Source organism: Anopheles merus, chromosome 2L (assembly GCF_017562075.2).
Source record: "Anopheles merus strain MAF chromosome 2L, AmerM5.1, whole genome shotgun sequence".
NCBI classification, from domain to species: Eukaryota; Metazoa; Arthropoda; class Insecta; order Diptera; family Culicidae; genus Anopheles; species Anopheles merus.
This window is the reverse complement of record NC_054083.1, coordinates 50,842,654-50,866,620: the sequence shown is the minus strand read 5'-3', so window position 1 is coordinate 50,866,620 and position 23,967 is coordinate 50,842,654. Positions and strand designations below refer to the sequence as shown.

At 47.2% G+C, this 23,967-nt stretch overlaps 3 protein-coding genes across 5 annotated transcripts; all 3 read right to left on the bottom strand.

The window, feature by feature from the left end:
* Positions 1–1,274: 1,274 nt before the first annotated feature.
* On the bottom strand, positions 1,275–11,031 carry LOC121592935 (clavesin-1-like). Of its 3 annotated transcripts, none has more exons than XM_041914870.1 (3): positions 6,880–7,125; positions 6,659–6,820; positions 1,275–2,974 (listed from the first exon to the last, which is right to left on the bottom strand). In XM_041914870.1, the coding sequence occupies exon 3, from the start codon at positions 2,972–2,974 to the stop codon at positions 2,000–2,002; it is 975 nt and encodes a 324-aa protein (XP_041770804.1). In that variant the 5' UTR covers positions 6,659–6,820; positions 6,880–7,125; the 3' UTR covers positions 1,275–1,999. The 3 variants fall into 3 exon arrangements, with proteins under 3 accessions (XP_041770804.1, XP_041770805.1, XP_041770806.1); XM_041914871.1 differs by having other exon boundaries at positions 6,659–6,789; XM_041914872.1 differs by lacking the exons at positions 6,659–6,820; positions 6,880–7,125 and adding an exon at positions 10,957–11,031.
* An 85-nt stretch (positions 11,032–11,116) lies between these two features.
* On the bottom strand, positions 11,117–18,860 carry LOC121592934 (clavesin-1-like). The gene is made up of 3 exons (XM_041914868.1): positions 18,589–18,860; positions 13,091–13,833; positions 11,117–12,306 (listed from the first exon to the last, which is right to left on the bottom strand). The coding sequence occupies exons 2-3, from the start codon at positions 13,817–13,819 to the stop codon at positions 12,052–12,054; spliced, it is 984 nt and encodes a 327-aa protein (XP_041770802.1). The 5' UTR covers positions 13,820–13,833; positions 18,589–18,860; the 3' UTR covers positions 11,117–12,051.
* A 1,869-nt stretch (positions 18,861–20,729) lies between these two features.
* LOC121594237 (alpha-tocopherol transfer protein-like) lies at positions 20,730–22,587 on the bottom strand. Its single transcript, XM_041917294.1, has 2 exons — positions 21,710–22,587; positions 20,730–21,636 (listed from the first exon to the last, which is right to left on the bottom strand). Exons 1-2 carry the CDS (start codon positions 22,448–22,450, stop codon positions 21,382–21,384), a joined length of 996 nt encoding a protein of 331 aa, XP_041773228.1. The 5' UTR covers positions 22,451–22,587; the 3' UTR covers positions 20,730–21,381.
* Between the last annotated feature and the right edge of the window lie 1,380 nt (positions 22,588–23,967).

Genomic DNA, 23,967 nt, shown 5'->3' with positions numbered 1-23,967 from the left:
TTCCTTTCCACGAGGCTGGCTGCAGTGCGCAATGTACGCAAAGTACGCCGATGGCGCAATCGGACACGGACGATGATGAATGCGAATGTGTGTCGGTGAGGCTCCAGCTGTAGGGACCAAATTAGCTGAAGGCCATCGCCATCGAGATTGAGGGCGTTGTGGAAGCCAGCACGGGGTTAAAGGTTGCCGGTAATGAGCGACGTGCCGGGTGCGATTCCTGTCATCAGCGTCGAGGAGATACACCGAAACACGTGGGCTGAACTGATTGGGACGGGCGCGTAATTGCAATGTTGTGCAAATGTCGAACCATGGTGTCGCATGTGTCTTGCACGTACCGTGGGATAGGTCGATGGTTTCACTTTTAGGTCCTACCTAGCAGTTAGAATCGTTTCCGATGTGGTGGCAGTTGAATGTGTTCAAATATTCCAAAAACTAACGCGCCTGTTCCGCGCTTTGTCACCAAACACCTTGAACCTTGACAATGCAATCTTATCCTTTGAGGCTCGATCTCTCGCTAAGGCATATCTAAAGATGCACGCTCTCCCCTAATCTGGGTGTCGTAAAATTATCATCACATTAAGGGTGGGCGGCCTGGCAAGCTGCATCCGCAGTGTGCGTGTCTGTCAGCTCATCTCCTTTGCTTCGCCGGTTGTCCGAGGCCAACAACCCTGTCTCTCACTGACTGCAGAGACAAAATAATGGCCCACTGACCGATTTGGCGGTCAATGTCATCGAAACACGGGTGGTTTGCGTTCGTGAGCGAGCGGCCGCAGCAAGAGAGTGGGTCGCAGCGTAGCCGGTGTGGTGAGAAATGAAGCGGCGATTACACGAGGTTTGAAGAAAATTTGATTTTTTTGGAAATGGTTTGTATTTTTGTATCTTTAATGTTTGAGAAATAAAACGATGATTAAAGTACAAGAGATCCAAAATTTACTTCACGTAGATACGGCGTTGTATCTTAAGAGAGCTATTCCGGTAAGTAATTTGAGTTAGATATTTGTTTCTACAACATTTTCTCTATTATTTCGGATCTTTAAATGAAACAAACTAAAGATTGTTTCTATCACTTGTAGCCAAAGGTTCAAATCATAATTTTATTTTCATTTTCAGGTTCATTTTTCCATCCGCACTGTAGTGATGCGGGTTGCCTATCTGTGAGCTGTAAGCCAATTGCATACATTTGGGCGCACGAAACAGCGCGGGCTGCGATTTTAACAACCCAATCGTTTTAGTACAATAAAAGGAAAGGATCTCAGAATGCTAAACACGCCCCATAAAAGGATATGATTGAATATATTTGTTTATCTGTTGTGCTTACTTAGTACCTAACGATTACAATCATGTGTCAGCGTGTGCTCTCTCTCTATTTCTTCCATACCTTCAAACGCGATCGTGTTACCGTGCCTCCCGCTTCAATACTGCTTGTACGATCGTAACTGCTACTGAAACGAACATAACACCGATAAGGATAAAACGTAAGGCCTAGCCAACGATAATAATTTAGAACCAATACACAAGGCAACGTAATAACCTTCGATCACAGCGCGGCCGTTGATATAGCAAACACCCACTGCCTAAACCCATGCTCAACAGGAAGCAGGTGGAGGAAAACGAAGGACAAAAAATAACGCAAATCGCAACAGATAAATCGTACGGTAGGAGCGAATTAAGAAGTAACGCGATCCACTGCTTGCCTGTCCGATGCGCCTGTGGGCGCGCGTATCGGACCGGCACGAATGGTCGACTGTTTTGGTAACTGTATTCCACCTTCCCGGCGTAGCGAGTGTCACTGTTAGTGTCGCTGCTCGGTTTGCTTAAAAATTAAGTGTAATGGGGAGGGAGGATACTAAAGGAATTGGGGTACCGCTGGGAACTCTTCACTCATACACCATGAAACAAACATTTACTAAGCTTAAGAATCTAACCGTGCGCTCCGAAACGAACACTCTCCCCTAAAATAGTAACGCTCAAGCTAAATAGGGGAGAGAGCCCTGAAATCTTAGTCAACTTCCAGCTTGCGGAAGCTGCCGATGACACCGCTGGCAATGTCCGCATCCGTACTGTCAGCCCACGGGATCGTACTCTTGTTGATCTCGATCTCCATCTCGTCCAGCGCCAGCACAATATCACGACGTTCTTTGAGCTGCTTCTTGAACTGGGCAATACACTCCGCCATCGGCACCGTACCGCCGTACTCCTTCGGCAGCAGCTTGGGATTGATCTTCGTCTTCGCTTCATCCCAGCCCCGGTGGACAAACACCCTGTTGCGCAGCTTCTCACTCAGCACGGACAGTATAAACTCCGACAGCTTGTTCGCGAACGAGGGCAGGCTGACGAAATGGTTCTCCTTCTGACGCATCGGCAGCGAGTTCTGCACACAGTGCGCCAAGTTGCGAATGTCCGTAAACGACCAGATGCTCAGGAAGCCAATGTTCAGCTCGGAATCGTCCGTCACGTGTATGTAGCCCGAGATCTGTGACTCCTCCTCGTCCTGCAGCGCCTCCAGCACCATCGAGTGGATCTTGATCAGCTGGGCCGACGTGAACCGGCTCGTATCGAACTTGCCCGCATTGGAGAAGATGATCTTGCGCCCGTGCTCGTCACGCTCGGGCAGCGCGAACAGGTAGCCACTGTCGATGATCGCCTCCAGGTCGGGATCGTTAATGTCCAGCTTGAAGAACCAGTGCGGATAGACCTGCCGGATGGTCAGGTACTTCTCCAGCATCTCCGTCGCCGCCGGGATGGAGAACTTTTTCGTGCGCAGAAAGCGCAACAGGAACGGTGCGTCCGTGCGGCACTTGCGGATCAGCGGATGTTTGGCGATCCACTCGCGGAACTGCTTCAGGGCGTTCTCCCGCATGTCGTCATCCTCGCGCAGCTCGTCCTGGGCCATAATTTTGAACTTGTCCGGCAGGTCGAAGCTGTACGGTGCGTACGCTTCGGGGGCTTTGTTGAGGTCGATTTTATTGGTCATCTGGAAGGGGAGAAGAAGGTACATTAGTGAGTGGTTAGAGGTAGTTTGGATCAACCTTGAAATGACGCATGCCGGCTGGTATAACTTTCTCCATTGCCGGCACGTGGTTAGTGGTACTGGTGGTGGTGGTGGTGTTGGATTCGCTATTTGCCACTCCATTTACAGCATGAAATTGCTCGATTGTGTTTACGCGCAGACGTCGTGTATGGTCAAGGGTGAGATTCACAATCGCATGGCAGTGCTAATTATAGAATCATCGTACGATCGTAACTCGCACAGTATTTGTATTGCGTTTTGTAATCTTTCAGCAGTAGTTGAGGCACTAGAGAACTTATTGAGAGACATAATCTTTGTACTGTTAAACATTACAAAGCTTTAAACATTCGCAAAAGACTGCTGCGCGCGGAGACTACACCGTTTAGAGATTAAGCGAGCAACCCTGCCATGTGTCCATTTACGATAATTATTTTCACGAAGGTAGCCTTGCACACTCTAACCGTTATGGATAAGGTCACGCCTTCTTTGATGTAAACCACCAAAGCAGTATATCACTTGAGGCAGGTGATCGCATTTTTTCGGTCATGGCAAGCTTGACTAGCTGATCTAGTTACTTCACTTCGCTTTGAACCGCGGCAAATCTGCAAGCGCGGATGAGCTAGAGGGGGCGCCTTTGAGATGGTAGTGAGACAACCGAGTCTATCTGCGACAACCATTGACACACATCACGCGTGTGTGTTACGTCAACAAGCGGCCTGAGACCTCCGCTCCTAGCCGATAGCAAATCTGAACCGGTTCAACGTGCAAGGGAAAGTAAATGGAAGTCTGTTCGTGTGTGTGTGAGTGAGTATGTTGGGAGCTCAATCGTACATTGTGACAGATCATCTACCTACTCCAGCAGCCACTAGGCATTCAGAGAGGTTATGTGAGTGCGACAGAATGCAAAACTTTCTTTTTCAACGGCTCTCTGCGTAGTGTTCGCGTGAGCGTGTGGTTGAACGCACCCGAAGCGTCTCCATTTCGTTGTGGTGGTTCATCACTCCGAGGATCCCTTTTTCGGTGATATGATGCGATGACTAACGCATACATGCAGACGCTACAGCTTAAAAGGCTTGCACAATAACGGGGATAAGGTCGAATAGATGCGCAAAAAAACATATGCGCATGGCTCCATTTCTAGCGCACATGGTTACGCCACAGAATGCCTAATCAGCTTGAATGGGAGTTATTTAAATATTGTTTCTGCATGGGCAGCTTTACACCAAATCACCTACCCGGTTATTCGGCTCCAATCGAACCCGGAATCGAGCGAGTTTGATAAAAATCGCAACACACACACACGCTAATGGCCCCAGGTGCGCACCATTAGGAAAAGCAGAAACATTTGTGTTAAAAACAATTAACATTACGTGCGCACTTCCTTCCCTGCCGTTTTGGTCGACTAATGGCATCCTCTGCGCCAACGGAGGTAACGGATTTGGTACAAAAAAACGGTGTGCTTTGTGTTTGCGTGTAGGCAATTAAACACTTACGGCTTTCTTCGAGAAACGCAACGCACCGAGGAACAATGCACCGTTATAAAGGATTTTTGGATGGATGCATTGTTAGCTCACACAGCAAACAACTTTAACAACGAGTTGTCTTGTCTCCAACCAACCAGCCAACCAGCCTGCCATACATGGCCCTTCCGACCCTCACGACGCGATTAACATTCATGTTGGGGCGGTCGGAACAAAGTTTTGTCGCTTCCGTGACATTGCAACACGCACGTGTTCGTCGCCCAAACAAAGGAGGCTTGTTGATGTGCAGGCTAAAAGAAGGAATTGTTTTACGAAAATTAGCAACTTTTGTGACGTTTGGCTTGTCCCGGAAATTATTTTTCTTCAGCTTTGATCGCAGGATTTCCGGCCCGGTTCGCTTTTTCTGCGCGGAAAACTCCACTTCTGACCTTATTTGGTGTCGCAGCCAACAGCAACGAAAGTTCAACAAACCCAACGGAACGGCACTAACCTACATTCGTGCCTTCACTACAGCCCTTGCTCAGCCGCAAGTTCTTGAAAGTGAGATCGTGCGATGCAGCTGTGGGCCGTTCGAGCGCGATGCAGCCCAGAGGTCAATGTGCAGTTGGCGCGTTCCATTTCCCTGTCGTACGGGTTCGTATCCCTCGGACCGGTTCTGCGTGCAGTTTCACCCCCGTTTCGTGAGGGAAAACTCGTCCCCGAAAAGTTGCGCGGCTGCAAACGCGCACCGTAAGGAAAGTTTTGGACTTTTACTGTTTCTGTTTTTGGCTGGAAAATTGTGTTTTATCCTTTGTGTTTCTTAAAAAGTAAGGCCTCTCGCTCGGTACCTAGGCTGCAGTTCATACACACAACAACACGTTGGTTGGTTGGTTGGTATCGGAACGAAAAGAGAAAGTTTTCTCCACCGGTCCCTTTTTAGTGAGGTTCGTTTGGCCCCGCGACGCGATGCCTTTCGCTTAGCTACAAGCGTCGCGTTTTCTTCAGCGTCTTTCCGTTCGCTTGTCGACAGTGTTTGAGTGGCTTTTCTCTCTCTCTCTCTCTCTCTCTCTCTCTCTCTCTCTCTTTCTGGTGCCATGTTGCAAGAGTGCAAAGTGAGGTAAAAGCGGGCTAGGTATTTTTGGGGATGAACTGTTTTTTTGTTAATACTCTTTCCGCTACTAGACGCAGCCACCGACGTACCGGCGTCGTGGCAGTTTTTGCTTCTCTACCAAGCTCTAAAATTAGGCCAGCCTCAAATCCCCTCGAAAAAAAGCTCAGTTATGATTTTCTGCCCTATCTGATGAAATGTAAATCGCCAAATTCGAGAGCCGAAACGGGAACGCACTGAATTTGGAAGATATCATCAAAGTGCGGTATGGAAAAGCCCCTCTTTGGGGATGATGATGATGATGTAGGTGGAACTGTAATGGAGCAGATAGGCCTAATAATTGCTCTTAATATTTGGAGTACAAAATGGAAGAACAGGAAGCAATTTTAATTGAGCGTTTGTCCCCAATTTTGCTTCAAAACTGTGTAGATAACGACGTGGAAATAATTATTTCAAGTCAGCTTGATCTCATAATGCCCCATCCAGCCTCCAGCGCTACTCTGAATCTAATCTTGATAACAGCCATGCCCTTGTTGTTTGCTGGGCGATGACCTCGACATTCGACGAGCCCAAAGCGATCGTTACGCTTTTTGTGACGTAAGTGTAGACTCGTTTCAGCGGTCTAGCATTGCCATCCGCTTATCCGGCTTCAATTCTGCCTCTGCTACGCGATTTAAAATAGGCAAACGATCGCGCACACCATCAAGCAGAAGGTGTGACACCGTTCCGTGTTTGCGCTGAAAAAGATGAAGGAAATACTTGTGCGTAGCCACACCACACCCAGCGCGAAAGCGCTTTCAATGCCGAGGTGAACCTACCTAAGGGACTATCCCTCAGAATTGGAAAAGAGGGTTCACTTCACACCTCTTGTCGTCTTTGTTCAACGTTTATTTGACCACACTTTGTCCAGCAGGTCCGAAACCGTGAATTCGGTATCTTCACTGTGTGCGGCTTGAATTTATGACATAAAATCCGGTTCGACCGATCGCGCCTTGTCGTGTGACGTTTTGCTCGAGCCAAACGTCGTTTGACGTCACTATCAAACACGTCGAGCTAAATCGTTTGCTGAATGAAACTCACTTTTGTACGTCAGTTCTGCTGCTAATCCGTGTTAATTAACTCCAAAATGATCGGTGGGAAATGGGGGGAGATGGCGGGAGTGCTTTGCTGCTTCTGCAAAGCTCGGGATACACAGGATACTCGCGCCGGTGCTGTAGTTATCGAATGTAGTTTAACGATCACCTTTAATTTTTGAAGAGGAAACTTTAATCGCACACACACACACGCCCGAAAACACACACCTTCACAAAAGCACGCACAATTTGACAGAGGGGACAAAACGTGTACCGGCTCGTTTGCGGTTGGAAACGGGAAGATCCAGGAAATGTGTGTGATCGTGAAAGACAAGAGGGGTGAGTTGGATGCCCGAAAGGAAAGGGAACGGTGTTTTGGGGGGGCGGGAGGGCTTTCTTCTGATGATTGGGTTGGGTGCAGAAACACACTTCCGAATTCCGAGACGGACCAAAGCAGACTGTGACCGTGCGTGCTGGTAGTAGCGCCAGATACTGGTTCGAACACCTGGGCCCTGGAGCCGGTCCCTACCCGAACGCTTCACCGTGAGCGAAAGATGGAGAGTGAGAGAGAGAGAGAGCGTGATAGACTGATGAGATGGAACGTGTACAATCACCAACACAGAGGCAGTGCTGAGCCACACAAACATAGCAAGCGTAACCTTTGGCAACACGCGGTAGCGGTACGGTTCGAAAGAGGCAGAGAGAGAAAGGAGAGCGAGAGAGAGAGAGAAAGAAACGAGTAACTTTCGCTTTGCGGATTGCAATTGCGTAGGTTTGAGCAGAAACTGTATGGACACGTGTGTTTGTCAGTGAGACTTTTTTTGTGATAAAAACAATGAATCATTTTTATAATACTTGAAAAAAAAAACCCTTGCACCTCAAACAAAAAAAGCTTTCATAATGAGCTTTTCCAGCCACAGGTTCGTCGTTTGCTCCTTCGTTCAAGTCTTTCGTAAGTCAACTCGCTTGAGAACAGCGAGTTTTAATTGGTTAAAATTTATCAGATAATTAGCCTTAAATCAAAATCGAAGCAAGCCGTTGCCGTTCCACGTGCGTGCGGTTTTAGCCGGTTGAACGATTTTAAATTTGGAGAAAAATAATCAATAAATGCAACGCCTTTCCAGTGCGCAATTGGAAAGCAAAGCTGAAGGAGGGTGAAAAACAAAATTATATATGCTTATCGATTCAAACCCCCAAAAGCTGGAATGGAATATTTGTTCCACTGCATCGGACTGCGCACACCAGAGAGGGTGGAGAGCATTTTCTTTTCCGTAGGCCTTCCCACCCCACTGTGGTTTTGTATTTTTCCGGTACTCTCTTTTGCTGCACCATTCGGAACCGTGCCCGAAGCGAGCGAAAGTACTGGCAAGATCATGGTAAAGGTTAAAGACCTTAACCTAAATTGGGAGCTCGAGGAAGTGGTGCCGTTTTGTTTCGAATTTCGTTGCAGAAGAAAACGGAGCAGATCGAACGGAGTTTTCCGCTAGTGCGATCGGGGGAGAGAAAAATCTTCAACCAACCAACCGGTGAGCGTTAGTGAGGAGGAAAAACCGGTATCAGGTCTGAATGGTTACTATCGGTCTTTATCAGGGACCGTCACACGCATTGCGTTTGGGTCAATGAACGTGCGAAAGTTGCGTACACGCGAAACGGAAGGCAATGGAGGAAAAAAAACCGTTTGAGCCGCATCATCGAGTGCAGTAGGCGGGGAGAGGGAGGCTACCAATCAGGTGGCCCCACGCGCTCGCCAACCTATCTTTAAATGTGTGCAATTGCATGTGCGTCGTGGTGCAATTTTCCTCCCCGTTACCGCTGTTCTCGTTGTGATGCGGTGCACAGGGAGAAAAAGAGAGAGAGAGAGATAGAGAAGAGGGCAGGTTGGGAAATTTCACTTTCGTTTCGCAAGGGCGACGTGTTGTGCGGTGCGGTTTCGTAGGTTCCGCACAATGATCCTCTCACTTTCGAGCGCAATGGAAAAGAATTGCCCAGGGTGATCGTGGCGAGTTGCGATTTATCTCTAGAGCCATGCGATAGATGAAAAAAGAAAACATCAGGTTTGTTTTTCTTGGTGGGAGCTGATGCTCAACGAGAAGCTTCTGAGCCTTTTTTTTGTGGCCAGATTCGACTAATGAAGTTAGTTCTGTTTTTGTTGCGAGTGTCTAGGAAATGAAAAGTAATAATTTATAATTTAGCTCACCGTTCGAAGAAAAAAAACATTAAAACTAAATGAAGCTTCATAAAAAGCGTCATTTAGCAGGAGCAAAACATATGAACGAAAGGATGATGGAGTGGTTGAAGGGTCATTAAAGGAATTAGATACAATAGGGTAACAGGTGGATTATTACTATAGGGAAGTTTTGATTGCTTCATTACATCATTACATCACGAAGTTTGGTTATCGTGAAGCAATACGGATTAGTAAATATGCTGGAAACGATTATTTAGTGTATCACATAGCAGATAGGACAAGTTGCTCTGTTATAAGACATACCAAATGAATTAATTAAAAAAACCTCAAACCTACTTGAAATTTTAGCAACTTGATTATTTTTCAAATTACTTATGCACTTCCGAACGAAAAACCAACAAAACTTATTTGTGCACCCAACAAAAGATTGCGATGTTTCGATGTTTTTAGCCACAATGGGATGAACTGTGGTCATGAAGGTTCGATGTTTTTGTTTCAAATAATAAACAGACTGAGATGGTTGGAGTGTGAACGATATTCGTTTATTAGATACTTCTTAAGTGGCTAAATTTATGCATTTTTCGAGCCTTGACAGGGTTTTCCAGGAGTTCTTATCGCTGTGCGACACTTTATTAACTCTTTCTTCCGTGAAATTTACTCAATGTAATATGAATTGGACTCTGCAGCGACCTTTTTGGACAAATCCAATAGGAATTTCCAAGGGTATTGTCCAAAAAGGATGCCATATGATCCAACACATCAACTTCATTTCCAACAAGAAAGAGTGAAAGAAGTGTCTCAAAACTATGAGAACCCTTGGAAAACCCTGTAAATTTCTTTTAAAGAGATTTTGCGAAAAATTAAGACGTTGGTTAGAAACTGAAATATAATCGAATGATTTATCAATGTTTAGTATAAAAAATCATATTGAATATTTATTTTAAAGAGCTAAATCCATGTAGAATTAAAAAAATTGTTATTTAAAATACTAACCAATCTGTACAAAATATCAAACGATAAGAACAATTTCAAGGAACGTCCGCAACCCGCTTCATTATTAAAAAGTAAAAAGGTATCATTAACAGAATTAGAAGTTTCTCACATCCGTTCTTCGCTATGCGTTAAAATAGCTTGCCCCACTTTCAACTCCACCCCGTAATCTACCAATTAGCAAACGCGCATTGCATTCGGGAGAAAATTCAGGTTGAGGCAAACACCACCAATCGGTGCAGTTGCACCGGACGTTTCGCGATAGCGGTGGCGGTGGCGCCTACCACAACAACTTGTGCGCCCAGTGAGCCGCGTGAATAGAACCCACTCGTTCACTTAAATTTCTATCTATACTAACAACCACGGGACCAGAACGCGCTGCACAGGTGCACTGGTTCATAAGGGCCCCGGCGCGTGTGAATAACCCCAATCTGAGCCGCTGGTGGTATAACAACAGTACGGTATGGGCTCTGTGACGCGTTGGATACGCGATGGCCATGGCTTGGAAAATGACCAATCGCTCCACGGCCCGCGACTGAACGCGAACCTGTTTGGCGGCTTTTCACACACTCGCTTTTGATCGAAAGAGGTTCGGCATCAGGGTGGACGTGTTTTTTTTTTTTGTTCATTTGAACAGTTTCGGGCGGCACCGGGCAGCTACCGTTTTGAGTGCCTTTTTTCGGACGCCTTTCGAAGTTCGTCCTCGTCCCCCAGGGCGGTCTAAGGTTAAGTGGCAAAGTAAAGGTTGCCAATTCAGATAAGGGTTGTTCGGTGGTGGATTTGGTGCGGAAAGCAGTCGACCTTCTTGCGAGATCATTTAATCGTTTTTGGTGATCAGTCCAACCCACACACACACACACTCTCGCTGGGTCTATTTGATGGATGTCACACCGTACAGGAAGTCAATAAAATAAGAGTTCGTAAATCTCGCCGCGTTGCACACAGAAGTCGGGGGCCCACCGCATTGCATAATGGTAAAGGCAGACCGCAGCGGCAAGATGGTGTAGCAATCCCTGGAAAGCCATTAATTTTCCTTCACTTTTCACCACCGTCATCGTTACGTCCGTGTTTTACTCCTGGTTTTTTACGATCAACTCTTTCGGCGTGTACTTCACGTGTCTACTTACCCAGCTTCACTTGTTACGCGCTTCCTTATCAGTGCGCTACAGTCGAGTTTCCTCTATTGGCGTGCTGAAACCGCTCCCCACTTGCTTCCCACTCTCCATTTTCTTTCACCGAGTAGTAAACACTGTCACCACACCACACATGAAGAAAGTGCCGTAATCGTTCGCCGTTCGCGTGGGTTAGTTTCTGTTTTCTTCCTTCATTTTATTCGTAGGTTCGATTATGATTTACTGTACCGTGTACATCCTCATCTTCGCGTCCACTTTGCACGCGGCTGCGGCTGCCCCCAGGGGTTGCTTTGATAGCAATTAGGATTGTTGTGCACGTTGCGCAATCGCTCGTTCTCACTCCCCTGTATATACGCGTCGGAGCTTACGCCTTTTGTACGCGATCCCAGGGTTTAGAGTTTTGTCCCAAGATGTGTGCTCAAAGACAAGAGTAGCGTGGTGGTTAATTTTACCACACGGCTTCCATGCTGCACTCCGCGCTGCCGAACAATGTGATCGCAGAGGACAGCCATTACGCCAACCGGTGCCGTGTTACGACGCACAAGAAAATGATCGTTTATAAGAGAAAAAAAAGCCACACAACAGAAGTAGTAGTAGCTGTAGTAGTAGTAGTAGTAGTAGTAGTAGTAGTAGTAGTAGTAAAACAAAATCACAGTTTTGGTGTTTGGGGAGTAGAAAGTAGAGCGTGTGCAGTGCCTGCTCCAAAGTCCTCTCCTTGCAGCCTGAACAAGGTTACCGCATTTTTTTGTTTTGTTTCATCGAAAAAACGGATTCGGGTTCCTAGTTGGCCATTTCTAAATCTTACAAAAGGGTCTCGGTAGTCGGTACGAAGGTTAAGCATAATCCAACGCTGAAGCAATCCATCAATGCGCCAATGATATGATAGAGCATAATGTAATACCCATCCCCAAAATTGCTAAGTAAGCTCCCCTCCATGAGTACTATTATTCACTGTTCTGTCTAATATGTTTAGAAGGAGCGTTTAGTTTCGTTTCTTATCTTACTAGCAAGCAATCCGATTCGTGCGTTGGAAATATAATACAATCTGCTTAAGCCTACAAACAATCTTAACGCTTAGGCGGCGGTCGTTCAATCGACCTCCAGCTTGCGGAAGCTTCCGATCATGCCCGCCTCCAGATCGCGACGGCACGAGTCCGCACAGTGGCCCGGCATCTTCGACAGCTCGATGTACATCTCGTCCATCGCCAGCAGCTGGGCGCGCTTCCGGCGGCATCGGTCCTTAAACTGAGCGATCATGTCCGCCATCGGCACGGTACCGCCGTACTCCTTCGGCAGTATCTTGCGGTTAATCTTGCCGGCAAAGTCCTCCACGGTGCGGAACAGCTAAACGGGATGGGAAAGGAAAGAAAAAAGAGAGAGAAAAGGGGGAACAAAAAATGCGTATGGTTAAATGTGAGCAGCTAGCTTAAAAATGCAAATATATTCCACCCTCTGGCTTTTTTGTCATTGGAAAGAGACGCTACGACTTTCTTGCCCAAGACGCTCCAAGGCGTGCTCTAGTCCTTCGGAATCTTGTGAAGGTTAGGTTCTCTGATAGTGGACGAATGGTTTGGCTCTTCTTTTCTCAATAGTTTGTTTGGCAAACTGTTTAAACGACTTTTTTCTGTAGATGACCCTGGCAATAGTGTCGCGTGGTTTGACTTGGGAGCTTTTCTTTGCAAATCCTGATTTGAACCGTTGGGGGCCTGCCGATGATTCGAACGATCGAAATGTCATTTGGAGGAAAAAGAAACCGGTTCGAGGAGTACAAAAAACCGATCGAGTGATCTTCGGGTTTGGCAAAATTTTGCAATGCAGATGGGATGCCAGACTGCTTTTTGTTGTTGTAGGTGGAGGGAGTTCGACTGGTTTTTGGGGGATGAGGAAGATCTTCCGTGTTTTATGCGTGTCTTCCAGACAGGGATACATCCCAAGGCCAATGCGTCCCAGCTTGTGGTGAAATTATGTTATAAGTAAGTTATATACAACAGTTCATCTTCAGAATTTTGAGAAGCATAAACGCTTTTTGAGTACATTTAACTAGATAAGACGCCAATATTAGATGAGCTTTAGGTGCGTAGATCTCTATCCTACTCCAACATTCACTCCACTTCATCCCATTACTTACGTTAATTCGCTTGCGCAGCTTATCGCTCAACAGCGAGACGCAAAACTCGAGCAGCGTGGCGGCCGTCGAGGGCATTCCAATCAGATTGAATCCATTGATACGGCTCGGCAAACCGTTCTGTATGCAGTCCGCCACCTTCTTGATGTCCACCAGCGACCACATGCCCATCAGCTTCATCGACAGCTCCCGCTCGTCCACGCAATGCACGTAGCCGCAGATCTGCGACTGCTCGTCGTCCGCCAGCACCTCCTGCACGAGGAAGTGAACGCGCGCCAACAGTGCCGAAGACACGCGGCTCAGATCCAAATTGCCAGCCACGGACAGTACCACCTGCCGGCCATGATCGTCCCGCTCGGGCAGCGGCACAATGTACCCACCATCGATGATGGCCGCAATCTCCGGATCGTCCACGTCCATCCGCTCGAACCAGACCGGATTGGTTTGGCGCACCGTCAGGTACTTCTCCAGCATGGCACAGGCCTGCGGAATCGAGTACTTCTTGGTGCGCAGGAAGCGCAACAGAAACAGCGCATCGGTACGGCAGCGCTTGATGTGCGGACTCTTGGCGATGAACTCGCGCATCTGCGCCAGCCCCTGCGTACGCAGATGCTCGTCCTCGCGCAGCTCCGATTTGGCCGTCTTACGCAGCTTGTCCGAGAGCGTCCAGCTGTACGGCTGGTAGGTGGCCGGGCTGGCACAGTTGCTGTAGACCGTCGTGTCGTTGTCCATCGTTGTGTTGCGCACTGTGTGGGGGATACGGATACGGAGCAAATGATTGATTGAGTTGGAGTTGGAGCGGGTTTTTTTGGTTTGTAACTGGGGTGAAATAAATTAGAAACAACCGTTCGGCCGGGGAGTTGGTGGACTTTCTCGTGCTCGCGTTGACCTTGAGAAGGGAGCGAGCGATTCGTAAACAAACGAACAGTGGCCACATATGACGGTCAACATGTGTGTTTTCCCTTTTTTCTGTTATTGTGAAACGCTGATTCGGAATATGAATGGTTGCATAAAGTTCCAAGCATCAATATTGGACAGAGTGATGGCGAGCGTTAAGCGATGCAATTAAAAGTGCAAAGATTCAAAGTTCCTTGAGGTGGCGGTGGGTTTAAGTTAAATATTAGACCACACGAAGGAGAATCAGCAGGTTTATGATGTTTACCGGCACGCTGTTTATCCAAAGCGCTGTATTAAGCGGCGATTGCAAAATGGATTCCCGATCGAGCACATTGTCATACCCCCAGGCACATTAAACCTACTAAGAGCGTCAAATGTGTTTGAAGCGCTTTTTGTTCTTGCGCTTAGAAGTGTGTCAAAAGGTTGACACGTAAACAAGCGGAAGTACTTTGCTAGCGGCACCGATTGGAACGGGTTGAGCGGAAACGTTTACCAGTTCTTCCTGGTACACTTCAGCACCAACAATACACGCCCTAGACGACGATTTGGGGAGACACAATCCAAAGGTCCATGATGAATGAACCACAACACCCAGGAGGGGACCAACCGACATCTTCTGAACGCTCATGAACTTGACCTCGACTACGAGTTGGAGCGGAGCGAAGATCCGTTAGGCCGCAAAAGAAGAGCTTAGCTGTTAGACCTTGAACGTTTTGAAGATGAGAGGAATTGCTATTGGCAATTAGAGGGCCTAATGCTTAATGCTCCTATAATGAGCGGTATTGTGGTGGATGTCTACGAATATTTTACAAAAAATTGAATATTTGGACATTGTACATGAAGATGCTACGCAGGATCTGTTCAACGTCTCGTTAATTAGTGATATTATTGTTGTGTTCAATTGATGCTAATTCCTCAACTTTTGACGCGCAAAAACCTCTTTTTTTACATGGAAATACTTAGGAACAATAGGATTTTTAGGATACAACAGACAAGTACACACGGCGAGCCAAAAAAATCACACAACTAGATGTAATAAAAACAGATTCTCGTCTCTAAATGTCCACCTAACTATTTCATCATATCAGCAAATTCTGACATAAACCACTTGAAATGACTTTCCAACCAAAGTCTCTGTTTAATGTACATTCCTCAGCTAGAAGTAGGCATCGGTTTCGAAAACATCATTTCGCATTCCAATCGTGTGCCAGGCACGATTTCGATAGTGAGCCAAATAAAAACCCATTTATTGCGTATAATGAATCCAATACTGCCCTGTTGAGTTCCCTTTTCCTCCCAGACGATTGCTTTTACACATTAACTCTCTATCTACTCGCAATATTGGAGACATCTTCATCAGCGAATCTCGGCACGCAATCACGCAAACTCATTACCAAACTCGGTGCCTCCTAGGCCCGGGTGGAAGAGAGGATGATGCTTCCTTCTCTTGATACAGCCGAAGCAAAACTGCATTAAATATGCCGCAAAACTCGTGCCAATTCCGGTGCCAAACGGAGGAAAAGGCGGTGAAAAACCTCCCACCGCGCGTGTGCTTCCGAAAAAGGAAAAACAAACCCCGGGCGAATGCTTCCGCTTCAGAATGCTTAATCACGATCACTCATCACTCCTCTGCTGGCCAGAGCAATAGCAGAAAGCAGCGAACGAGTCAAGAATGTGTAATTAATCTATCCGTAGCGCAGATTAATCCACAGTCGATCGAATTTAAAGGCGGAGAAGCGGGAAGATCTTTGTATGCGCTTGCTGGCCCCACACAATCACGGCGAATTCCACCCACCGAAACGTACGCACGACGGTTTATCATGCGTGTAAATATAATCTATTTATACCTCCGCCAGTACTCCCCGCATACACTCCGGAAGAAGTGGGACAGAATTTGTGTCTGCTCCATTTCCACCGACAAAGCCGTCGCCCTCCCCCCCAATCGGCCCTATTTATGTGTGCCCCGATCGATCGGTATTTAAAAATATGGTAACATGGGAGAGGGGAAGGTAAAAACGTCATTTGATATTTTCCCCGGGGAGGAGGTTAAAAGTAACGATCGCTGTCATTACCCGCCAGATGGATTGTATTACAGAGCGTTACAAGATCGCAAAGAAAAATGTGCACTGCAATGGCGATCGCGTGTTTCAAGTTCATTTTTTCCACAAAGTAGCTTCGTTTGGGGAGCTGTGTTTTGGCGATTTGTTATGGTTCAAGCCGCTCGAAAATGAAGTCGTAATGCGTGAAATCCTATTACCCCACGGATGATCGTACAAGCATCTGCTAAACAGTGAACGGTCGGCTATTTACTTAATAACCATGCATGAGATGGTACGTTACATTGCGTCTTCTCCGTTTTTGTTCATTGTTTTTTGTGGCAATCTAATTGATTGTTTTCGTATTCGTAGAGCGGGCAGTTTGGCGACGAAAACCCTCGATCGTAAGCGAACCTTAAGGTCAACCGATTTTGCATCGTCACCGACGCCATCACGGCAGGATGTGGACAAGGGCTCGTTCGCGTGATCAGCCGGCCGTCTTTTTCACGTCAACAGCGTGATTTCGCTTTCGATTGCGAAGCAGCTCTTTCGGACGCCGTAACGAATGATGGCAAAATTAGATGGACGATGAGTGTGTCGAAAAAGAAAAAAATCGTCATCCTTTCTTTGGCGGTGGATTTCGCCCGAAAAACATAGAAGCAAAAATTAATCCAAATCGGAAGCGGTGGAAATTTGAAGGTGACCTCTCAAGCAGAAGCAAAACTATCGTTGATCTTGGCGTAGTGGCATTGGGCATGGGGTGTGGATTTCAATTTTCCAAATTCCAAGTAGATCGCGATCATACTATTATAGCAAACTTAATGAGTTATTGTGAAATCATGACACAAGTCTACGCTACAGTGTGTCATCTGGCCAATTTATAGGGGGGGAGAAATACCTACATCACGCCAAATTCGCAACTGTGTGTCCCAACGCCCAACACACGCTTCTTATGTTTCAGCTGTTTTTCGGCTTACTCGCTGCTATCACCTCCAGCTCAGTAGGCGGTGGTCGTCATCTTAAATCCGCCCCAAACCTCTGGAACCAACTGATGCTGGCGGCACACTGTTGCCAAGGAAACGTGTATGGAATGATGGCTTTAAAAATAAAATTCCACACACTTCCACCACCAGCCAACGGTCGCCGTGGCCATAAATATGATGCTGCATTCACCGGCTCGGACCGCGTCGTTCGCACACCTGCCAAAGATGCGAGCGAATCTTTCGCCAAGATTTCGGATCGCGTGTATGTGCCCGTGTGTCGACGTTGTTTGCTTCCTTTTGCGTGAAATATGCGCCACAAAACCAGGAACCGAGCTGTACGCATGGCTGTGTTGTCGCTCTGGTCTGTGCCGATGATAAATGGCCCAGCTATTAGGATGCCTGACTCAAACCGTTTACCGATATTGGCCATCTTGGACCGGTGGAGTAATTTATCAAGTGTGTTGGGATGTCACCCCGAACTTTGGGTCTGGGACACACCTTTTAACGGATAGCAGATGTCGCTGGCATCATGTTTTGCCTGGCAGAGCAAGAACTTCGACAGACAGTTCGTCTCTGCTAACTGCGATTGGTGGTACGAGTTTCTTGAACTCTGTGCAGTCCACAGGCTGCACGGATCTGGTCACCCATACTCTGGAGTCCAGGTCAGCAAGTTGGGCGAGCTTGAAGGTTATGCAATCGAACGCGACTTGAGCTGCATAAAGCTCAATGAAGCGAAAGACTCCAATGCTCCAAAGTTGACTTCAACAAAGAAGTAGATCTTGGACAAATACAAACACACACACATGTGTGCTCCGTTTCCAATACCTTCCCCTTTCCTAACCCAAAGACACACTACACACACACACACACGCACTCGCACACGCACTCATACACACAAGCCCAAGTGAAAGGTTTTGCAGCCCCGTAATGGTAAGAGGGACAAGATACGGCCTTTGGTAACAGTATCAACAGTGGTATAAAACAAAATAAAGCTTGCCTGTGCAACTCACCCCCCCCCTCTCCCCGTACCTTCACTGAGCGTGTTGGGCTAATCTGGCAGTTGCACCATCGCACGGTGGCTCGCGATCAACGCTCGATCGATCGATTGGCCCATGCAGAGGGGGGTTGTGAGTACCGTGAACCATGAAACCGTGACCAGCGCTATACTGAAAACAGATTTGCCAATTACTATATACCCGTAGCCATGCACTAATGCTTGGCGACTGGCGGTGCATGCATGCCTGCAGCCGTGTTAAATTTCACCCACCCCAGAGGCGACTGCCGACTGCAGATTGGATGTCAAAAGGTCGGAGCGTCGTCTGGGGCTGACCTAATCAGCGTGCTGCCTAATGAGTGTTTGGTGGTGCTTTTGTTTTTATGTCTCACTCATTAACCGAAATCTTTTGCACCGGAATAGGTCAGGTAACACACGGCACTGTGTTAGATCATCGTTGCATTTTTTGTTTTGTTGCTGTGGTCTAACTGCTAGGACTTGAAGTTGTTCCCATCCTACTGTTTTTTTTTTTGGGGGTTGAAGGTCTGTTGACCATCTTAACGCAAAAATTCACTTTCGATTAGCACTCACATTGGAAACTGACGGGTTTTCGTGAAGGTGTCACCGTACGCCTGGTCGGATTATGCCGTTGCTGTTGCCGCTTCTTCAACGCACCAAACGGTTACGTAGCACTTGTGTGGACCGACTTTCAACACGTTTTGTGCGAGGGTCACTGTTCACGCGCACCCGAAACCGATCACGAGCTGGAACGACGACGACGAGCTGGGACAAGGAGCGTTGATGCACACGACCGTTCGGTACGGCGGTCAACGCAGGAATTGGCTGTCGAAGACGCTGCTCCAGACCGGGTACCGGGTGTTTGTGTGTATGCTGTGAGAGTGAGAGTGCTGCAGCGGCCTCGATCGCTGGCCCCGGCTTGGGGTAGGGGGATTTGGCACACTGCGTGAGGGTGTTAAGTCGATCACTAAACAGTGTGTATGTGTGCTTTGAGAAAGAGTGATTGGAAGTAAAATGCATGAAAAGTGGGAAAAATCAAATAGGAAGGTTTCACTAGTTTCTCTCAAATAAAATCATGATAACAAAAATTTATTACTTTTATACTCCCATAAATAAATGGTTCTTTATTAAACACCACAAACAATCATACTGTGTTGAACACACACTGTAGTGAGAGCTCATCGCGTTGCTACACGTTCTCTCGTCTGCGTATGTAGCTGACAACAGCGCAGAGAGCTGGCGCAAGTCCGCAAGAGCGTTTAGTAACCTTAGTAGGCTTTGTTTTGATTAGATCACCATCGGCCCAAACCACCACCCTCTGCTCTGCACCGTCCAATTTCTCCACCCCAAATTGTGTTTCGCATACGCGCCATTATGTGTATGTTCTTTGCCTCCCCTTACCTGTGGCCTGTGGCCTAAGGTCAGCGCGGCGTTTCGATCACCCCGCCGTCGAACACGTGCACGATACGAAACGTACCAGTGGGAGTGCGAGTGTGTGTGTATGTAGTTTCGTCTATTCGTAATCTTCTTCTTCTTTTTCGGCCCACCAAATCTATTCATAATTCATGAGTTTACCGAGAATCAATCAAAAATTGCCAAACGCTGGTGTCCTATTACCGGATGAGCGTGGATTGTAAGGGCTGCGGAAACCAGGCTTGACGACGGACGACGATTTGCGCTGTGAGATGCGTTGCACGTAGTACGGCTAAGTGCGCTGTAAACCGTATGGGTAGTAAAATCTGGTCGTTAAGGTATGCCATCTGACAAAGGAAGGGAGAGCAGTGCTCGGTGATTGGTGAATTATGAGGGCACGAGGGATAGTTGGACGGTTGGTAATGAATAATTGAATCAAATCGATTGATTACATTGGAAGGGGTGGGGAAGAAATTTTGAAGAAACAATTCAAGACTTGGAGATAGTTGAACTACCAAGAAACCGTTTCAAGCGCATTGTTTACACTTAGTATTGCATATGATTTCAATTCGATACATGTGGATCCTCGTTATTGGAATACTAGCCGGAAATACAATGTTGCGGATGACAATGAATGCTCTTTCCTGCCGGGTGCTAATAGTGTCCATTAATCTAATTTCCACGCGAGAATGCAGTTAAAAGGGTAAGTGACAAAATGTAGCACTCATACTCGTGGTTGTTTATAGAGCGAATTGGCGAGTATTGCAATCGAAACATTGTACTAGCAAGTGAGCAAGAGCTGTCGTTAAGTGAAGGAAGACGGTTTGATGATGTTCGCAACAACAAAACGTTGATCATGAGTTGCAACGGTATTGAAAGAATTTGAATGGTTTTATAGCACGCCTGTTGCTATGCAATTGCACTGCACGACAAAGTCCCAGCGCGTATGCAACATGTTGTACGCTATTTGATTACATTGCATAGCTTAAGGCGTCTCAGGAAATGGTTTTACTTCGTTAGCCATTGGCAAACGACTCACCTTCTCTCTTTGGGCCCTCATTCGTGCTCAGGAGAACATGTTTGTGACGTCAATAAGTATGCAGGCTAAAATGTTATTCTCGGCACGTAAAACACGTTAGAAACCAAACAACCAGGAAGGATGCGGAGAAAGACGTGACTTGGTGCTGCTACAGAAAGCATAATCAGCGTTGGGAAACCCACGCTTGATGTGTTGTTTTTTTTGCTATTTCTTCCGGGATCATATTATTTGCCAAAAAACACACACAAACAACCGAAACCAGTTTTCATTAAAATTGTTCTATTTGCTACACAGTGAATGATGTTTACAAATATATACATTATGATGAGCTTATTAGGGCGTTAAAGATTGCAGGTTTGCAGGTAAACAGTTAATTAAAACCCACCCGAAGAAGCGTTGAAGCGACCGGCACAGCGTAATATTGACGCTGTGTTATCCAAACTTCATCCTTCACACCTTGGCTGAGGGTCATCCTTGAATAAAGATTATCATTTCTAGTCACATCGGCGACTGCGGACTGGCCGGGTAATTCAAATTTTGTCCAAAAAATAGAAACGTTTTGTTTCACTCGATGCGGGGTTCCATCGTCCCCACCCGTTCGGGGTAGCATCACGGCAGGTGCTAATTATTATCATTGCCCGTAATGTCAACAGACGCTACCACTACTCTCGGCTCTCTGTGACTCTTTCTACAAGGTCCAAAGCTCGATTTCAATATGCCAATCATAGCCATACACACACACACACACACTCAAACATATAGAAGGGGAAACAAAGCGAACCATTCCCACTTGTCTACAATAGTAAAATAAACAGAAATCCCCGAGAGTATACATATTGCGAACGAACCAACACGATACATACATCACAGTCTAACAGAATTACAGATTGGATTACAAACTAAAAGCACGCTCGCTAGTCGAGCTGCAGCTTGCGGAAGCTGCCCACCGTTCCGGTTTCAATTTCTGCCACATGCGACTTCTTGCAGCTGTCCATATCGCGCCCAACCTCGTAGTCCATCTCGTCCAGGGCTAGCAACTGGGGCCGGTAGATGCGACAGCGCTGCTTGAACGCGGCAATGTGATCCTCCTTCGGGATCTTTCCACCGTACTCCTGGGGGATGAGCCGCTTGTCCACCTTTTTGTGCAGATCTTCCCAGCTGCGATGACACTGTGGAATGAAGTGAATGAAGATGCTCCTACCTAAAGCACTAAACCATTGCAAACTGTCGCCTTCTGCTTACCATGATACGATTGCGAAGCTTCTCGTTCATCAGCGCCAGCGTGTAGTTCGCGATCTTCAGCGCCAAACTCGGCGTGTTGACAAAGTGTAGCTCCTGGATGCGCATCGGCACCGCATTGTTCAGGTACGTCGCCAGATCGCGTATATCGCTGAGCGTCACCAGCCCCAGCATGCCCATCGTAATGCCGGACAGATCGTACACCAGCACAAACCCAGCGCACTGCACCGACGCATCATCGTACAGCGTTTCGCCCACCAGCATATGCATCCGGCTGCCATGCCCAACCGTGTACACCTTCGGATCGAGCGTGCCCGCATCGCCGAAAATCACCGTCCGGCCACGTGCATCCTTCTCCAGCAGCGGATAGAGAAAGCCCGCCTCCACCAGCCCACACATCTCGCGATCCTCAATGTCTAGCCGCTTGAACCAGTGCGGATGCACCACCCGGCAGGCCAGGTAGCGCTCCAGCATGTGCGACGCGTTGATGAACGAGTACTTCTTCGTGCGCAGGAAGCGCAACAGAAAGCGTGCGTCCGTGCGGCAGCGCTTGATGTTGGGATGCTTCGCGATCCAGTCACGCAGCTGGGTCAGGCTCTGGTCACGAATCGTCGCATTTTCGCGCAGAAAGTCCCGCGCTAATTGCTGACAGTGTGCGTCCAGCTCGTCGATCTCGTTATCGTAGCGGGCGGGCGCTTTGTCCAGGTTCGGGACCGGAAGCACCACTAGCTCGTCACTGGGCATGACTGAGATGTTACTAGTACTGATACACACAAACACAAATGAAAGAACAATCACTCACACGCACACACAAACGCACAAACACACTGTTCACCGGGAGAGTCCCAACCGCACCGGTCGACCGATCGAGACGAAATGAACCTGCGAGGCACACGATCGATGGTTTAATAATTAAAGATTCGGGTTTTGGGGTGCTTGTGATGTGTTGCGCGCGTTGCAGTATGGAGGGAAGCAGCATGGGGCATCTGTTTTGGTGGCGATCATGTGTTTGGATGCGGTGGGGTGAATATTACACGCGAAAGAAAGCGTTTCCAATAGAATGGCAACCACGACACCAGAGGTGACAATTGACTAGTCTAATACGAGTAGTTTAATGATCGAGCAAGTGAAGCTGCTTGGTTGTAGTGCATAGAAGAGAGGGCAGCAGTGATGCATTTTACAGCGTCTTTTTCGCTGACGAGGTTGGCGAAACGATCGATGGGTAATGGATGATCCGGTGCAACAGCTCTATGACGTGGTTGGTGCAAATGGAAATATTGCACAGAAAGTAGCAATCAAATAAAAGAGGGTGGAGTGAACTATTAGATGCATTATTCATGCGGGGATTTCAGAACATTTCTGTTGAGGAGTGCTTCAATAATTGTGGGTAAGTTTCGTAAAGAAGGATTATATCGTGAGTTATAATTGAATTTAGCGTGATCTGTGTGAGCTGGTTGTATGGAGCAGTTGGTAAGTAAGCAAATTAGAGTATCACATGGAGCATGTTCAATTCTCGTTTTAAATGAACATCCACGAATTACCGAAAAACTTTTGTAGTTGCACTTTGATTAAAAATAAGCGAAATTTGCATTTCTATGCATACTATTTCGTAAAATGACCCAAATCAGCTCTTTTTTTGCCGTTTTTTCAAAGCTCAAATAATAAAAATACGATTCAAATGCGTTAATAAGCACGCATGGCGTTTACCCAAACTCTCATACAAATAAAGCTTAACCTTACACACGCGCCGCACACCATCCCTCCCTGATCTACGTCATCATCCCACAGAAAAGCACAATTTCTTTTCATAAATTATGCCACGGGATATTTGAGCATTTCGGTGGTGCGTTGCAATCCACCACTACCACCCGGGGATCCTCATCCATTTACGCAATCCATTCAGTTGGAGGGACCTATTGACGCAAGCGGTGGGTAAGCGCAAGTTCTTCGTATTAGTACGCGCCTCGAGCATACGAGCAATGATGATGGTTGCTGAACCGCGGGATTACAAATGGACGGTAAAATAACACACACACTCGCCGCCGACGGAGGAGGATGGAGCAAACGGAGACTCCAAATCAAAGCCCTCCGATCAGCCAACTCGACGACGACGCCAGCCAGCGCCAGCGCCATCGTTCAATTATTCAATTGTCATACCGAATCCATTCGCGGTCCTTTTCCACGAGCTTTGGCACTGTGTACTTTCACTACATACTGACGGCTCGAGCGATGGAAGAAGGGGAGACACTCATACAATTTTG